The sequence below is a fragment of the Lampetra fluviatilis genome, unplaced genomic scaffold (genome assembly GCF_964198595.1).
Source record: "Lampetra fluviatilis unplaced genomic scaffold, kcLamFluv1.1 SCAFFOLD_433, whole genome shotgun sequence".
In the NCBI taxonomy this organism is placed as follows: Eukaryota; Metazoa; Chordata; class Hyperoartia; order Petromyzontiformes; family Petromyzontidae; genus Lampetra; species Lampetra fluviatilis.
The window spans coordinates 50611-70892 of NW_027620643.1; the positions used below are offsets into that span (position 1 = coordinate 50611).

A 20282-nucleotide genomic window follows, 5' to 3' on the forward strand; every position below is an offset into this window, starting at 1 on the left:
CCATGTCTGATGGTGGTATGTGTCTGTCTGTGTCTGGCTGTGTGCTGCAGCTCCCTTCGAGAACGTGACAACCGCTTCCCCCTCCAGCAACGCCACCGTCACCATGACACCCGGAGCCAGCACAAGTACACACACACAGACACACACACACAGACACACACACACAGACACACACACACAGACACACACACACAGACACACACACAGACACACACACACACAGACACACACACAGACACAGACTACACACACACTACACACAGACACACACACAGGTACACACACAGACACTACACACACACTACACACAGACACACACACAGGTACACACACAGACACTACACACACACAGACACTACACACCCACCTACCTTCTTGTCCACTCACCCACCCACCTACTCACCCACCTACTCACCCACCTACTCACCCACTACTCACCCACCTCCCCACCCACCTACTCACCCACCTCCCCACCCACCTACTCACCCACCTCCCCACCCACCTACTCACCCACCTACCCACCCACCTCCCCACCCACCTACTCACCCACCTACTCACCCACCTACTCACCCACCTACTCACCCACCTACTCACCCACCTCCCCACCCACCTACTCACCCACCTCCCCACCCACCTACTCACCCACCTACCCACCCACCTCCCACCCACCTACTCACCCACCTACCCACCCACCTCCCCACCCACCTACTCACCCACCTACCCACCCACCTACCCACCCACCTACTCACCCCACCTACCCACCCACCTACTCACCCACCTCCCCACCCACCTACCCACCCACCTACTCACCCACCTACTCACCCACCTCCCCACCCACCTCCCCACCCACCTACTCACCCACCTACTCACCCACCTACTCACCCACCTACTCACCCACCTACTCACCCACCTCCCCACCCACCTACTCACCCACCTACCCACCCACCTCCCACCCACCTACTCACCCACCTACCCACCCACCTACCCACCCACCTACTCACCACCTACCCACCCACCTACTCACCCACCTCCCCACCCACCTACCCACCCACCTACTCACCCACCTACTCACCCACCTCCCCACCCACCTACTCACCCACCTACTCACCCACCTCCCCACCCACCTACCCACCCACCTACCCACCCACCTACTCACCTACTCACCCACCTACTCACCCAGCTACTCACCCACCTACCCACCCACCTCCCCACCCACCTACCCACCCACCTACTCACCCACCTACCCACCCACCTCCCCACCCACCTACTCACCCACCTACCCACCCACCTACTCACCCACCTACTCACCCACCTACCCACCTACCCACCTCCCCACCCACCTACCCACCCACCTACTCACCCACCTACTCACCCACCTACCCACCTACCCACCTCCCCACCCACCTACCCACCCACCTACTCACCCACCTACTCACCCACCTACCCACCTACCCACCTACCCACCCACCTACTCACCCACCTACTCACCCACCTACCCACCCACCTACCCACCCACCTACCCACCTCCCCACCCACCTACCCACCCACCTACTCACCCACCTACTCACCCACCTACTCACCCACCTACCCACCCACCTACCCACCCACCTACCCACCCACCTACCCACCTCCCCACCCACCTACCCACCCACCTACTCACCCACCTACTCACCCACCTACCCACCCACCTCCCACCCACCTACTCACCCACCTACTCACCCACCTACTCACCCACCTACCCACCCACCTCCCCACCCACCTACTCACCCACCTACTCACCCACCTACCCACCCACCTCCCCACCCACCTACCCACCCACCTACTCACCCACCTACCCACCCACCTCCCCACCCACCTACTCACCCACCTACCCACCCACCTACTCACCCACCTACTCACCCACCTACCCACCTACCCACCTCCCCACCCACCTACCCACCCACCTACTCACCCACCTACTCACCCACCTACCCACCTACCCACCTCCCCACCCACCTACCCACCCACCTACTCACCCACCTACTCACCCACCTACCCACCTACCCACCTACCCACCCACCTACTCACCCACCTACTCACCCACCTACCCACCCACCTACCCACCCACCTACCCACCTCCCACCCACCTACCCACCCACCTACTCACCCACCTACTCACCCACCTACTCACCCACCTACCCACCCACCTACCCACCCACCTACCCACCCACCTACCCACCTCCCCACCCACCTACCCACCCACCTACTCACCCACCTACTCACCCACCTACCACCCCTACCCCACCTCCCCACCCACCTACTCACCCACCTACTCACCCACCTACTCACCCACCTACCCACCACCACCCACCTCCCCACCCACCTACTCACCCACCTACTCACCCACCTACCCACCCACCTACCCACCCACCTACCACCCACCTACCCACCCACCTACCTCACCCACCTACTCACCTACTCACCCACCTACTCACCCACCTACCCACCCACCTACCCACCCACCTCCCCACCCACCTACCCACCCACCTCCCCACCCACCTACTCACCCACCTACTCACCCACCTACTCACCCACCTACTCACCCACCTACCCACCCACCTCCCCACCCACCTACTCACCCACCTACCCACCCACCTACTCACCCACCTACTCACCTACTCACCCACCTACTCACCCACCTACTCACCCACCTACCCACCCACCTCACCCACCCACCTACCCCACCCACCTACCCACCCACCTACTCACCTACTCACCCACCTACTCACCCACCTACTCACCCACCTACCCACCCACCCTCCCCACCCACCTACCCACCCACCTCCCCACCCACCTACCCACCCACCTCCCCACCCACCTACCCACCCACCTACTCACCCACCTACTCCACCCACCTCCCCACCCAACTACCCACCCACCCTACTCACCTACCCACCCACCTACTCACCCACCTACCCACCCACTACTCACCCACCTACCCACCCACCTCCCCACCCACCTACCCACCCACCTCCCCACCCACCTACCCACCCACCTACTCACCCACCTACCCACCCACCTCCCCACCCACCTACTCACCTACTCACCCACCTACTCACCCACCTACTCACCCACCTACCCACCCACCTACTCACCCACCTACCCACCCCCTACTCACCCACCTACTCACCTACTCACCCACCTACTCACTCACCCACCTCACTCACCTACTCACCCACCTACTCACCCACCTACTCACCCACCTACCCACCCACCTACTCACCCACCTACCCACCCACCTACTCACCCACCTACTCACCTACTCACCCACCTACTCACCCACCTACCCACCCACCTACTCACCCACCTACTCACCTACTCACCCACCTACTCACCCACCTACCCACCCACCTACTCACCCACCTACTCACCTACTCACCCACCCTACCCACCCACCTCCCCACCCACCTCCCCACCCACCTCCCCACCCACCTACCCACCCACCTCCCCACCCACCTCCCCACCCACCTACCCACCCACCTACTCACCCACCTACCCACCCACCTCCCCACCCACCTACTCACCCACCTACTCACCCACCTACCCACCCACCTACTCACCCACCTGTCCACTCACCCACCCACCCACCTACTCACCCACCTACTCACCCACTCACATACCTGTCCACTCACTCACCCACCCACCTACTCACCCACTCACATACCTGTCCACTCACTCACCCACCCACCTACTCACCCACTCACATACCTGTCCACTCACTCACTCACCCACCCACTTTCTCACCCACCCACCTTCCTGTCCACTCACCTACCCACCTACTCACCCACCCACTCACCCACCTACTTACCCACCCACCTACTCACCCACCCACCCACCCACCTTCTTGTCCACTCACTCACCCACCTACTCACAGGGTCTCGCTACTTCCTCCCATATCTGAGGCTCAAGTACCCCCCTCTACCCCTTCTCCCCCCCCCCTCTCACCCACCTACTCACCCACCTACTCACCCACCTACTCACCCACTTACTCACCCTCACCCACCCACCTACTCACCCACCTACTCACCCACCACCCACCTACTCACCCATCTACCCCCCCCTCTCCCCCCCCCCCCCTCACACCCCCCTCTCACCCCTCTCCCCCCCCCCTCCCCCTCCCCCCTCCCCCTCCCCCCTCCCCCCCCTCACTCCCCCCCCTCCCCATCTCACCACTCCCCATCACACCCCCCCTCACCCCCTCCCCCCCTCCCCCCTCTCCCCTCCCCCCCTCCACCCCTCCCCCCTCCCCCCCCTCCCCCCCCCTCCCCCCCCCCTCCCCCCCTCTCCCCCCCCTCTCCCCCTCCCCCCCCTCCCCCCCTCTCCCCTCCCCCCCTCCCCCTCCCCCCCTCCCCCCCTCTCCCCTCCCCCCCTCTCCCCTCCCCCTCTCCCCCCCTCTCCCCTCCCCCCCTCCCCCCCTCTCCCCTCCCCCCCTCTCCCCTCCCCCCCCTCCCCCCCTTTCCCCTCCCCCCCTCTCCCCTCCCCCCCCTCCCCCCCTCTCCCCTCCCCCCCTCTCCCCTCCCCCCCTGCCCCCCTCTCCCCCTCCCCCCCTCTCCCCTCCCCCCCTCTCCCCTCCCCCCCTCCCCCCCTCTCCCCTCCCCCCCTCCCCCCCTCTCCCCTCCCCCCCTCTCCCCTCCCCCCCTCCCCTCCCCCCCTCTCCCCTCCCCCCCTCCCCCCCTCTCCCCTCCCCCCCTCTCCCCTCCCCCCCTCTCCCTCCCCCCCTCCCCCCTCTCCCCTCCCCCCCTCTCCCCTCCCTCCCCCCTCTCCCCTCCCCCCCTCTCCCCTCCCCCCCTCCCCCCCTCTCCCCTCCCCCCCTCTCCCCTCCCCCCCTCTCCCTCCCCCCTCCCCCCCTCTCCCCTCCCCCCCTCTCCCCTCCCCCCTCTCCCCTCCTCCCCTCCCCCCCTCCCCCCTCTCCCCTCCCCCCCTCTCCCCCTCCCCCCCTCTCCCCTCCCCCCCTCTCCCCTCCCCCCCTCTCCCCTCCCCCCCTCCCCCCCTCTCCCCTCCCCCCCCTCTCCCCTCCCCCCCTCTCCCCTCCCCCCCTCCCCCCCTCTCCCCTCCCCCCCTCTCCCCTCCCCCCCTCTCCCCTCCTCCCCTCCCCCCCTCCCCCCCTCTCCCCTCCCCCCCTCTCCCCTCCCCCCCTCTCCCCTCCCCCCCTCTCCCCTCCCCCCCTCTCCCCTCCCCCCTCTCCCCTCCCCCCCTCCCCCCCTCTCCCCTCCCCCCCTCTCCCCTCCCCCCCTCTCCCCTCCCCCCCTCTCCCCTCCCCCCCTCCCCCCCTCTCCCCTCCCCCCCTCTCCCCTCCCCCCCTCTCCCCTCCCCCCCTCCCCCCCTCTCCCCTCCCCCCCTCCCCCCCTCTCCCCTCCCTCCCCCCCTCTCCCCTCCCCCCCTCTCCCCTCCCCCCCTCCCCCCCTCTCCCCTCCCCCCCCTCTCCCCTCCCCCCCTCTCCCCTCCCCCCCCTCCCCCCCTCTCCCCTCCCCCCCTCTCCCCTCCCCCCCCTCTCCCCTCCTCCCCTCCCCCCCTCCCCCCCCTCTCCCCTCCCCCCCTCTCCCCTCCCCCCCTCTCCCCTCCCCCCCTCTCCCCTCCCCCCCTCTCCCCTCCCCCCCTCCCCCCCTCTCCCCTCCCCCCCCTCTCCCCTCCCCCCCTCTCCCCTCCCCCCCCTCCCCCCCTCTCCCCTCCCCCCCTCTCCCCTCCCCCCCTCTCCCCTCCTCCCCTCCCCCCCTCCCCCCCCTCTCCCCTCCCCCCCCTCTCCCCTCCCCCCCTCTCCCCTCCCCCCCTCTCCCCTCCCCCCCTCTCCCCTCCCCCCCTCTCCCCTCCCCCCCTCCCCCCCTCTCCCCTCCCCCCCTCTCCCCTCCCCCCCTCTCCCCTCCCCCCCCTCCCTCCCCCCTCCCCCCCTCTCCCCCTCCCCCCCCCTCCCCCCTCCCCCTCTACCCCCCCCCGCCCACAGCGGCCCCCACCCCGGGCCGAGTGAACTCGTTTGACGCCGCCAGCTTCATCGGCGGCGTCGTCCTCTCGCTCGCCCTGGTGGCCGTCGTGTACATCACGTGCCGCGTGGTGCACACTCGCTCACCCAACTACGACTCGCTGTGAGTGTCACTCAGTCAGGTCAGTCATTGGCTCAGTCAGTCAGTCACTCAGTCACTCAGTCAGTCACTCAGTCAGTCACTCAGTCACACACTCACTCACTCACTCAGTCACTCAGTCACTCACTCAGTCACTCACTCACTCACTCAGTCACTCACTCACACACTCACTCAGTCACTCAGTCAGTCACTCAGTCAGTCACTCACTCACTCAGTCACTCACTCAGTCATACACTCACTCACTCAGTCACTCAGTCAGTCACTCAGTCAGTCACTCACTCACTCAGTCACTCACTCACTCAGTCAGTCACTCACTCACTCACTCAGTCACTCACTCACACACTCACTCACACACTCACACACTCACTCACTCACTCGCCCTGGTGGCCATCGTGTTCATCACGTGCCGTGTCGTGCAGACTCACTCACCCAACTACGACTCGCTGTGAGTGTCACTCAGTCAGTCAGTCATTGGCTCAGTCAGTCAGTCACTCAGTCAATCAGTCAGTCACTCAGTCAGTCACTCAGTCACACACTCACTCCCTCACTCACTCAGTCACTCACTCACTCACTCACACACTCACTCACTCACTCAGTCACTCACTCACACACTCACTCAGTCACTCAGTCAGTCACTCAGTCAGTCACTCACTCACTCAGTCACTCACTCAGTCATACACTCACTCACTCAGTCACTCAGTCAGTCACTCAGTCAGTCACTCACTCACTCAGTCACTCACTCACTCACTCACACAGTCACTCACTCACTCAGTCACTCACTCACTCGCTCGCCCTGGTGGCCGTCGTGTTCATCACGTGCCGTGTCGTGCAGACTCACTCACCCAACTACGACTCACTGTGAGTGTCACTCAGTCAGTCAGTCATTGGCTCAGTCAGTCAGTCAGTCACTCAGTCACTCAGTCAGTCACTCAGTCAGTCACTCAGTCACACACTCACTCACTCACTCAGTCACTCAGTCACTCACTCAGTCACTCACTCACTCACTCACTCAGTCACTCACTCACACACTCACTCACTCACTCACTCAGTCACTCACTCACACACTCACTCAGTCATACACTCACTCACTCAGTCACTCAGTCAGTCACTCAGTCAGTCACTCACTCACTCAGTCACTCACTCACTCACTCAGTCACTCACTCACTCAGTCACTCACTCACTCACTCGCCCTGGTGGCCATCGTGTTCATCACGTGCCGTGTCGTGCAGACTCACTCACCCAACTACGACTCGCTGTGAGTGTCACTCAGTCAGTCAGTCATTGGCTCAGTCAGTCAGTCACTCAGTCAATCAGTCAGTCACTCAGTCAGTCACTCAGTCACACACTCACTCACTCACTCAGTCACTCAGTCACTCACTCAGTCACTCACTCACTCAGTCACTCACTCACACACTCACTCAGTCACTCAGTCAGTCACTCAGTCAGTCACTCACTCACTCACTCAGTCACTCACTCACACACTCACTCACTCACTCAGTCAATCAGTCAGTCACTCAGTCAGTCACTCAGTCACACACTCACTCACTCACTCAGTCACTCACTCACTCACTCACACACTCACTCACTCACTCAGTCACTCACTCACACACTCACTCAGTCACTCAGTCAGTCACTCAGTCAGTCACTCACTCACTCAGTCACTCACTCAGTCACTCGCCCTGGTGGCCATCGTGTTCATCACGTGCCACGTCGTGCAGACTCGCTCACCCAACTACGACTCGCTGTGAGTGTCACTCAGTCAGTCAGTCATTGGCTCAGTCAGTCAGTCACTCAGTCACTCAGTCAGTCACTCAGTCACACACTCACTCACTCAGTCACTCACTCACACACTCACTCACTCACTCGCCCTGGTGGCCATTGTGTTCATCACGTGCCGTGTGGTGCACACTCGCTCACCCAACTACGACTCGCTGTGAGACTCGCTCACCTAGTCACTCACCTAGTCAGTCAGTCAGTCACTTACTCACTCAGTCAGTCACTCGCACACTCACTCAGTCAGTCACCCAGTCACCCAGTCACTCACTCACACACTCACTCACTCAGTCACACACTCACTCACTCACTCACACACTCACTCACTCACTCACACACTCACTCACTCACTCACACACTCACTCACTCAGTCACACACTCACTCACTCACTCACACACTCACTCACTCACACACTCACTCACTCAGTCACACACTCACTCACTCAGTCACTCACTCAGTCACTCACTCACTCACTCGCCCTGGTGGCCGTCGTGTACATCACGTGCTGTGTGGTGCACACTCGCTCACCCAACTACGACTCGCTGTGAGTGTCACTCACTTAGTCAGTCACTCAGTCACTCACTGGCTCAGTCAGTCACTCATACACTCAGTCACTCACTCAGTCACTCACTGGCTCAGTCAGTCACTCATACACTCAGTCACTCACTCAGTCACTCACCCACTCACACACTCACTCACTCACACACTCACTCAGTCACACACACACACACTCACTCAGTCAGTCACTCACTCACACACTCACTCACTCAGCCACACACTCACTCACTCAGTCACTCAGTCAGTCACTCAGTCAGTCACTCACTCACTCAGTCACTCACTCACTCACTCACACAGTCACTCACTCACTCAGTCACTCACTCACTCACACACTCACTCACTCAGTCAGTCAGTCACTCACTCACTCACTCACTCAGTCACTCACTCACTCACACACTCACTCACTCACTCAGTCACTCAGTCAGTCACTCAGTCAGTCACTCACTCACTCAGTCACTCACTCAGTCACTCACTCACTCACTCAGTCAGTCACTCAGTCAGTCACTCAGTCACTCACTCAGTCACTCACTCAGTCACTCACTCACACACTCAGTCACTCACTCATACACTCATACAGTCAGTCACTCAGTCACTCAGTCACTCACTCAGTCACTCACTCAGTCACTCACTCACACACTCAGTCACTCACTCACTCATACAGTCAGTCACTCACAGTCACTCATACACACACTCACACAGTCACTCACTCACTCATACACTCACTCAGTCACTCACTCAGTCACTCACTCACTCACACACTCAGTCACACTCTCACTCATACAGTTAGTCACTCACAGTCACTCATACACACACACACTCACACAGTCACTCACTCACTCATACACTCACTCAGTCACTCACTCAGTCAGTCAGTCACTCACTCACTCACTCACTCACTCAGTCACTCACTCACTCATACACTCACTCACTCACTCAGTCACTCACTCACTCGCCCTGGTGGCCGTCGTGTACATCACGTGCCGCGTGGTGCACACTCGCTCACCCAACTACGACTCGCTGTGAGTAGCACCTAGTCACTCATACACCTAGTCACTCAGTCAGTCACTGGCTCAGTCAGTCACTCACTGAGTCACTCACTCAGTCACACACTCACTCAGTCACTCACTCACTCACTCAGTCAGTCACTCACTCAGTCACTCACTCACTCACACAGTCACTCACTCAGTCAGTCACTCACACACTCACTCACACACTCACTCACTCACACACACACTCACTCACACACTCACTCACACACACACTCACTCACACACTCACTCACTCACTCACACACTCACTCACTCACACACTCACTCACACACTCACTCACTCACTCACACACTCACTCACTCACACACTCACTCACTCACTCAGTCACACACTCACACACTCACTCACTCACACACTCACTCACTCACACACTCACTCACACACTCACACACTCACTCACACACTCACTCACTCACACACTCACTCACTCACTCAGTCACACACTCACACACTCACTCACTCACACACTCACTCACTCAGTCACACACTCACTCACTCACTCACACACTCACTCACTCACTCACACACTCACTCACTCACACACTCACTCACACACTCACACACTCACTCACTCACTCACACACTCACTCACTCACACACTCACTCACACACTCACACACTCACTCAGTCACACACTCACTCACTCACACACTCACTCACTCAGTCACACACTCACACACTCACTCACTCACACACTCACTCACTCACTCACACACTCACTCACTCAGTCACACACTCACTCACTCACTCACACACTCACTCACTCAGTCACACACTCACTCACTCACACACTCACTCACTCACTCACTCACACACTCACTCACTCACTCACACACTCACTCACTCACTCACACACTCACTCACTCACTCACACACTCACTCACTCACTCACACACTCACTCACACACTCACTCACTCACTCAGTCACACACTCACTCACTCACACACTCACTCACTCACACACTCACTCAGTCACACACTCACTCACTCACTCACACACTCACTCACTCACTCACACACTCACTCACTCACACACTCACTCACACACTCACTCACTCACTCAGTCACACACTCACTCACTCACACACTCACTCACTCACACACTCACTCACTCACACACTCACTCACACACTCACTCACTCAGTCACACACTCACTCACTCACACACTCACTCACTCACACACTCACTCAGTCACTCAGTCACTCACTCACTCAGTCAGTCACTCACACACTCACTCAGTCACTCACTCAGTCACTCACTCACACACTCACTCACTCACTCACACACTCACTCAGTCACTCACTCACACACTCACTCACTCACTCACACACTCACTCACACACTCACTCACTCACTCACACACTCACTCACTCACACACTCACTCACACACTCACTCACTCACTCAGTCACACACTCACTCACTCACACACTCACTCACACACTCACACACTCACTCACTCACACACTCACTCACACACTCACACACTCACTCACTCACTCACACACTCACTCACTCACTCACACACTCACTCACTCAGTCACACACTCACTCACTCACACACTCACTCACTCACTCACACACTCACTCACTCACTCACACACTCACTCACTCACTCACACACTCACTCACTCACACACTCACTCACTCACTCACACACTCACTCACTCAGTCACACACTCACTCACTCACACACTCACACACTCACTCACTCACTCGCCCTGGTGGCCATTGTGTTCATCACGTGCCGTGTCGTGCAGACTCGCTCACCCAACTACGACTCGCTGTGAGTGTCACTCAGTCAGTCAGTCATTGGCTCAGTCACTCAGTCACTCAGTCACTCACTCAGTCACTCACTCACACACTCAGTCACTCACTCATACACTCATACAGTCAGTCACTCAGTCACTCAGTCACTCACTCAGTCACTCACTCAGTCACTCACTCACACACTCAGTCACTCACTCACTCATACAGTCAGTCACTCATACACACACTCACACAGTCACTCACTCACTCATACACTCACTCAGTCACTCACTCAGTCACTCACTCACTCACACACTCAGTCACACTCTCACTCATACAGTTAGTCACTCACAGTCACTCATACACACACACACTCACACAGTCACTCACTCACTCATACACTCACTCAGTCACTCACTCAGTCACTCACTCAGTCACTCACTCACACACTCAGTCACTCACTCACTCATACAGTCAGTCACTCACAGTCACTCATACACACACTCACACAGTCACTCACTCACTCATACACTCACTCAGTCACTCACTCAGTCACTCAGTCACTCACTCAGTCACTCACTCACACACTCAGTCACTCACTCACTCATACAGTCAGTCACTCACAGTCACTCATACACACACTCACACAGTCACTCACTCACTCATACACTCACTCAGTCACTCACTCAGTCACTCACTCACTCACACACTCAGTCACACTCTCACTCATACAGTTAGTCACTCACAGTCACTCATACACACACACACTCACACAGTCACTCACTCACTCATACACTCACTCAGTCACTCACTCAGTCACTCACTCAGTCACTCACTCACACACTCAGTCACTCACTCACTCATACAGTCAGTCACTCACAGTCACTCATACACACACTCACACAGTCACTCACTCACTCATACACTCACTCAGTCACTCACTCAGTCACTCAGTCACTCACTCACACACTCAGTCACACTCTCACTCATACAGTTAGTCACTCACAGTCACTCATACACACACTCACACAGTCACTCACTCACTCATACACTCACTCAGTCACTCACTTCACTCAGTCACTCACTCACTCACACACTCAGTCACACTCTCACTCATACAGTTAGTCACTCACAGTCACTCATACACACACACACTCACACAGTCACTCACTCACTCATACACTCACTCAGTCACTCACTCACTCAGTCACTCAGTCAGCCACTCAGTAACTCACTCACACACTCAGTCACACTCTCACTCATACACTCATACAGTCAGTCACTCACAGTCACCTCTCACACACTCACTCACTCGCCATGGTGGTCATCGTGTTCATCATGTGCCGTGTGGTGCACACTCGCTCACCAAACTACGACTAGCTGTGAGACTCACACACTCACTCATACACACACTCACACTCAGTCACGCACACACTCACTGACTCACACACCCCCACTCACACACTCACTCACACACCCACTCGCTCACCCGCTCACCCGCTCACACAACTCACCCACTCACCCACTTCGCTCATCACTCACTCGCTCACCCGCTCACCCACTCACTCACCCACCCACCCACTCACTCACACTCACTCACACACTCACTCACCCACTCACTCACTCACCCACTCACTCGCTCACTCGCTCACCTCACCCACCCCACCCACTCACTCACTCAGTCACTCACCCACTCGCTCACCCACTCACCCACCCACTCACACACTCACCCACCCACTCACCCACCCACTCACTCACTCACTCACACTCACTCACACACTCACTCACACACTCACCCACCCACCCACCCACCCCACCCACCCACTCACTCACTCACACTCACTCATACACTCACTCACACACTCACCCACCCACCCACCCACTCACTCACTCACACTCACTCATACACTCACTCACACACTCACCCACCACCCACTCACCCACCCACCTCCACTCACTCACACTCACTCACACTCACTCACTCACTCACCCACTCACTCACTCACCCACTCACTCGCTCACTCACCCACCCACCACTCACTCACACACTCAGTCACTCACCCACTCGCTCACCCACTCACTCACCCACCCACTCACTCACTCACACGCACTCATACACTCACTCACACACTCACCCACCCACTCACCCACCCCACTCACTCACTCACACTCACTCACACACTCACTCACCCCACCACTCACCCACTCGCTCACCCGCTCACTCGCTCACACACTCACCCACTCGCTCATCCACTCACTCGCTCACACCGCTCACCCACTCACTCACCCACCCACCCACTCACTCACACTCACTCACACACTCACTCTCACACTCACTCGCTCACTCACCCACCCCACCCACTCACTCACTCACTCAGTCACTCACCCACTCGCTCACCCACTCACCCACCCACTCACTCACTCACACGCACTCATACACTCACTCACACCACTCACCCACCCACTCACCCACCCACTCACTTACTCACTCACACTCACTCACTCACACACTCACTCACCCACTCACTCACCCACTCACTCGCTCACTCGCTCACTCTCACCCACCCACCCACTCACTCACTCACTCAGTCACTCACCCACTCGCTCACCCACTCACCCACCCACTCACTCACTCACACACTCACTCACACACTCACTCACACACTCACCCACCCACTCACGTCACTCACACTCACTCATACACTCACTCACACACTCACCCACCCACCCACCCACTCACTCACTCACACTCACTCATACACTCACTCACACACTCACCCACCCACTCACCCACCACCCCACCCACTCACTCACACTCACTCACACACTCACTCACTCACCCCCACTCACACTCACTCACTCACCACTCACTCGCTCACTCAGCTCACTCCACCACCTCACTCACACACTCAGTCACTCACCACTCAGCTCACCCACTCACTCACCCACTCACTCACACACACTCACTCATACACTCACTCACACACTCACCCACCACACACTCACCCACACTCACCCACTCACTCACCTCACTCACACTCACACACACTCACACACTCACTCACACACTCACTCACCCACCCACTCACCCCCACTCACACCACCACACACTCACTCACATCAGCCTCACTCGCTCACTCGCTCACACACACTCACCCACTCGCGCTCATCACTCACCTCGCCCTCACCCACTCACCACTCACCCACCCACCCCCACTCACTCACACTCACTCACACACTCACTCACCCACTCACTCGCTCACTCACCCACCCACCCACTCACTCACTCAGTCAGTCACTCACCCACTCGCTCACCCCACTCACCCACCCACTCACTCACTCACACGCACTCATACACTCACTCACACACTCACCCACCCACTCCCCACCCCACTCACCCCACTCACTCACTCAACTCACTCACACACTCACACACTCACCACACTCACCCACCACACACTCACTCACTCACACTCACCCTCAACCACACTCCACTCACTCACTCACCCACACTCCACTCAACACTCACTCACACACTCACCCACCCACCCACCCACTCACTCACTCACACTCACTCATACCCACTCACACTCACTCACCCACCTCACCCACCCACCTCACCCACTCACTCACACACTCACTCACTCACTCACTCACTCCACCCACTCACCCTCACCCACTCACTCACCTCACACACTCACTCACCTCACTCAAACTCACTCACCACCACTCACCCACCACTCACTCACCCACTCACTCACTCACCCACACTCACCCACCCACTCACCTCACTCACTCCACTCACACACTCACTCACACACACACACCCACTCACCACCCACTCACACCCACCCACCCACCACACTCACTCCACCTCACTCACACTCAACCACCCACCCACTCACCCCACCCACTCACCCACCCACCCACCTCACCCACCCACCCACCCACTCACACTACTCACTCACTCCACACACTCACACACTCACCCACACCACTCACCCACCCACTCACTCACACTCACCTTCACTCACTCACCCACCCACACTCACCTCACACTCACTCACACCACACACACACCCACTCACTCACTCACACTCACTCACTCACCCACCCACTCACCCACCCACTCACTCACACTCACACACTCACCCACCCACTCACCCACCCACTCACTCACTCACACTCTCACACACACTCTCACACACACTCACCCACCCACCCACTGACCCCTCTTCTACACGCTGCGTCGCACTGCTCACTCTGTGATGTTCTCGCCCTCCACAGAACCTGACCGTCACCACCAACATCAACCACCATCACCAGGGCCCGGCGTTAGGCTTAGGCCTAGGGTTAGGCCTGGGCCTAGGGTAAGGCCTGAACCTAGGGTAAGGCCTATGGTTAGGCCTGAACCTAGGGTAAGGCCTAGGGTTAGGCTTGGGCCTAGGGTAAGGCTTGGGCCTAGGGTAAGGCCTGGGACTAGGGCAAGGCTTGGGCCTAGGGTAAGGCCTGAATCTAGTGTAAGGCCTATGGTAAGGCTTGGGCCTAGGGTAAGGCTTGGGCCTAGGGTAAGGCCTGGGACTAGGGCAAGGCTTGGGCCTAGGGTAAGGCCTGGGACTAGGGCAAGGCTTGGGCCTAGGGTAAGGCTTGGGCCTAGGGTAAGGCTTGGGCCTAGGGTAAGGCCTGGGCCTAGGGTAAGGCTTGGGCCTAGGGTAAGGCTTGGGCCTAGGGTAAGGCCTGGGCCTAGGGTAAGGCCTGGGGCCTAGGGTAAGGCCTGGGGCCTAGGGTAAGGCCTGGGGCCTAGGGTAAGGCCTGGGGCCTATGGTAAGGGCTTGGCCTATTGTAAGGCCTGGGCAAAGCTTGGGCCTAGGGTAAGGCCTGGGTAAGGCTTGGGCCTAGGGTAAGGCCTTGGTCTAGGGCAAGGCCTTGGCCTAGGGTAAGGCCTAGGGTAAGGCTTGGGCCTAGGGTTAGGCCTTGGCCTAGGGTAAGGCCTGGGCCTAGGGTAAGGCTTGGGCCTATGGTAAGGCCTTGGTCTAGGGTAAGGCCTTGGCCTAGGGTAAGGCCTAGGGTAAGGCTTGGGCCTAGGGTTAGGCCTGGGCCTAGGGCCAAGGTCTCATCCTAACCATAGGCCCAGGCTTGTGGAACTGCTGAATGTTTAACCTCGCCACTGATGTTGACCGTGGGCGGGAATCAAACTCAGGTCGCGGCGTTCGTGGTGCAGCGCTGCGCTGACCACTGTGCCACCACTCCACCCACACACACAAACACGCAGAGACTCACTCACAGAGACCAACTTACTCAGAGACTCACACAGAGACTCAGACTCACACAGACTCACACAGAGACTCAGACTCACACAGACTCACACAGAGACTCATTCACAGACTCACTCACAGACCAACTTACTCAGAGACTCACTCAGAGACTCACTCAGACTCACTCAGAGACTCACTCACTCAGAGACTCACTCAGAGACTCACACAGAGACTCACTCAGAGACTCACTCACTCAGAGACTCACTCAGAGACTCACTCACTCACAGACTCACTCAGAGACTCACTCAGAGACTCACTCAGAGACTCACTCAGAGACTCACTCAGAGACTCACTCAGAGACTCACTCAGAGACTCACTCAGAGACTCACTCAGACCAACTCACTCAGAGACTCACTCAGAGGCTCACTCAGAGACTCACTCAGAGACTCACTCAGAGACTCACTCAGAGACTCACTCAGAGACTCACTCACAGACTCACTCAGACCAACTCACTCAGAGACTCACTCAGAGGCTCACTCAGAGACTCACTCAGATTCACTCACAGACTCACTCAGAGACTCACAAAGACCAACTTACTCAGAGACTCACTCAGAGACTCACTCACTCACAGACTCACTCAGAGAAACACTCAGAGACTCACTCAGAGACTCACACAGAGAGACTCACTCACAGACTCACTCACAGACTCACTCAGAGACTCACACAGAGACTCACTCACAGACTCACTCAGAGACTCACTCACAGACTCACTCAGAGACTCACACAGAGACTCACTCACAGACTCACTCAGAGACTCACTCAGAGACTCACTCAGAGACTCACTCACAGACTCACTCAGACCAACTCACTCAGAGACTCACTCAGATTCACTCACAGACTCACTCAGAGACTCACACAGAGAGACTCACTCACAGACTCACTCAGAGAAACACTCAGAGACTCACTCAGAGACTCACTCAGAGACTCACTCACTCAGAGACTCACACAGAGAGACTCACTCACAGACTCACTCAGAGACTCACTCACAGACTCACTCAGAGACTCACTCACAGACTCACTCAGAGACTCACTCAGAGACTCACTCACAGACTCACTCACAGACTCACTCACAGACTCACTCAGAGACTCACTCAGAGACTCACTCACAGACTCACTCAGAGACTCACTCACAGACTCACTCAGAGACTCACTCACAGACTCACTCAGAGACTCACTCACAGACTCAAACAGAAACCCTCTCAGGCACAGACTCACTCAGAGACTCACTCAGAGACTCACTCACAGACTCACTCAGAGAAACACTCAGAGACTCACTCAGAGACTCACTCAGAGACTCACTCACTCAGAGACTCACACAGAGAGACTCACTCACAGACTCACTCAGAGACTCACTCACAGACTCACTCAGAGACTCACTCACAGACTCACTCAGAGACTCACTCAGAGACTCACTCACAGACTCACTCACAGACTCACTCACAGACTCACTCAGAGACTCACTCAGAGACTCACTCACAGACTCACTCAGAGACTCACTCACAGACTCACTCAGAGACTCACTCACAGACTCACTCAGAGACTCACTCACAGACTCACTCAGAGACTCACTCACAGACTCAAACAGAAACCCTCTCAGGCACAGACTCACTCAGAGACTCACTCAGAGACTCACTCACAGACTCACTCAGAGAAACACTCAGAGACTCACTCAGAGACTCACTCACAGACTCACACAGAAACCCTCTCAGGCATCAATGTTTTATTTTGTTTGGAACGTGGAATAAAATTGGGATTGTAAATATTGTGTCTGTGTGAGTCTGTGAGTGAATGAGTGTGTGAGTGAGTGAGTGTGTGAGTCTGTGAGTGAATGAGTGTGAGTGAGTGTGAGTGAGTGACTTAGTGAGTGTGAGTGAGTGTGAATCAGTCACGGTGAGTCTGAGTGAGTGTACTGTGATCCCTGCTGTGTTGCTGCTGTATACTGTGAGTGTGAGTGAGTCTGTGAGTGAGTGAGTGTACTGTGAGTGAGTCTGTGAGTGAGTGAGTGTACTGTGAGTGTGAGTGAGTCTGTGAATGAGTGAGTGTACTGTGAGTGTGAGTGAGTCTGTGAGCGAGTGAGTGTACTGTGAGTGAGAGTGAGTCTGTGAGTGAGTGAGTGTGTGTACTGTGAGTGTGAGTGAGTCTGTGAATGAGTGAGTGTACTGTGAGTGTGAGTGAGTCTGTGAGTGAGTGAGTGTACTGTGAGTGAGTCTGTGAATGAGTGAGTGTACTGTGAGTGAGTCTGTGAGTGAGTGAGTGTACTGTGAGTGTGAGTGAGTCTGTGAATGAGTGAGTGTACTGTGAGTGTGAGTGAGTCTGTGAGTGAGTGAGTGTACTGTGAGTGAGTCTGTGAATGAGTGAGTGTACTGTGAGTGTGAGTGAGTCTGTGAGCGAGTGAGTGTACTGTGAGTGAGAGTGAGTCTGTGAGTGAGTGAGTGTGTGTACTGTGAGTGTGAGTGAGTCTGTGAATGAGTGAGTGTACTGTGAGTGTGAGTGAGTCTGTGAGTGAGTGAGTGTACTGTGAGTGAGTCTGTGAATGAGTGAGTGTACTGTGAGTGAGTCTGTGAGTGAGTGAGTGTACTGTGAGTGAGTGAGTCTGTGAGTGAGTGAGTGTACTGTGAGTGAGTGAGTGTACTGTGAGTGAGTCTGTGAGTGAGTGAGTGTACTGTGAGTGAGTCTGTGAATGAGTGAGTGTACTGTGAGTGTGAGTGAGTCTGTGAATGAGTGAGTGTACTGTGAGTGTGAGTGAGTCTGTGAGTGAGTGAGTGTACTGTGAGTGAGTCTGTGAATGAGTGAGTGTACTGTGAGTGAGTCTGTGAATGAGTGAGTGTACTGTGAGTGAGTCTGTGAATGAGTGAGTGTACTGTGAGTGTGAGTGAGTCTGTGAGCGAGTGAGTGTGTGTACTGTGAGTGAGTCTGTGAATGAGTGAGTGTACTGTGAGTGAGTCTGTGAGTGAGTGAGTGTACTGTGAGTGTGAGTGAGTCTGTGAGTGAGTGAGTGTACTGTGAGTGTGTGAGTGAGTCTGTGAATGAGTGAGTGTACTGTGAGTGTGAGTGAGTCTGTGAGTGAGTGAGTGTACTGTGAGTGTGAGTGAGTCTGTGAGTGAGTGAGTGTACTGTGAGTGAGTCTGTGAATGAGTGAGTGTACTGTGAGTGTGAGTGAGTCTGTGAGTGAGTGAGTGTACTGTGAGTGAGTCTGTGAATGAGTGAGTGTACTGTGAGTGAGTCTGTGAGTGAGTGAGTGTACTGTGAGTGAGTGAGTGAGTCTGAGTGAGTGAGTGTACTGTGAGTGTGAGTGAGTCTGTGAGTGAGTGAGTGTACTGTGAGTGAGTCTGTGAATGAGTGAGTGTACTGTGAGTGAGTCTGTGAGTGAGTGAGTGTACTGTGAGTGTGTGAGTGAGTCTGTGAATGAGTGAGTGTACTGTGAGTGAGTGAGTGAGTCTGAGTGAGTGAGTGTACTGTGAGTGTGAGTGAGTCTGTGAGTGAGTGAGTGTACTGTGAGTGAGTCTGTGAATGAGTGAGTGTACTGTGAGTGAGTCTGTGAATGAGTGAGTGTACTGTGAGTGTGAGTGTGAGTGTACTGTGAGTGTGAGTGAGTGTACTGTGAGTGAGTGAGTCTGTGAGTGAGTGAGTGTACTGTGAGTGAGTGAGTCTGTGAGTGAGTGAGTGTACTGTGAGTGAGTGAGTGAGTCTGTGAATGAGTGAGTGTACTGTGAGTGAGTCTGT

The 20282-nt window shown here is 56.9% G+C and overlaps 1 protein-coding gene across 1 annotated transcript in view; it reads left to right on the forward strand.

The window, feature by feature from the left end:
- Positions 1-15835, forward strand: part of LOC144954187 (uncharacterized) — a 35123-nt gene extending 19288 nt beyond the window's left edge. The window contains exons 3-5 of the mRNA XM_078884748.1: positions 51-125; positions 5978-6116; positions 15532-15835. Coding sequence (XP_078740874.1) covers positions 51-125; positions 5978-6116; positions 15532-15538 — 221 coding nt within the window. The 3' untranslated portion in view covers positions 15539-15835. The remainder of the gene's footprint in view (positions 1-50; positions 126-5977; positions 6117-15531) is intronic.
- The last annotated feature ends 4447 nt before the right edge of the window (positions 15836-20282 follow it).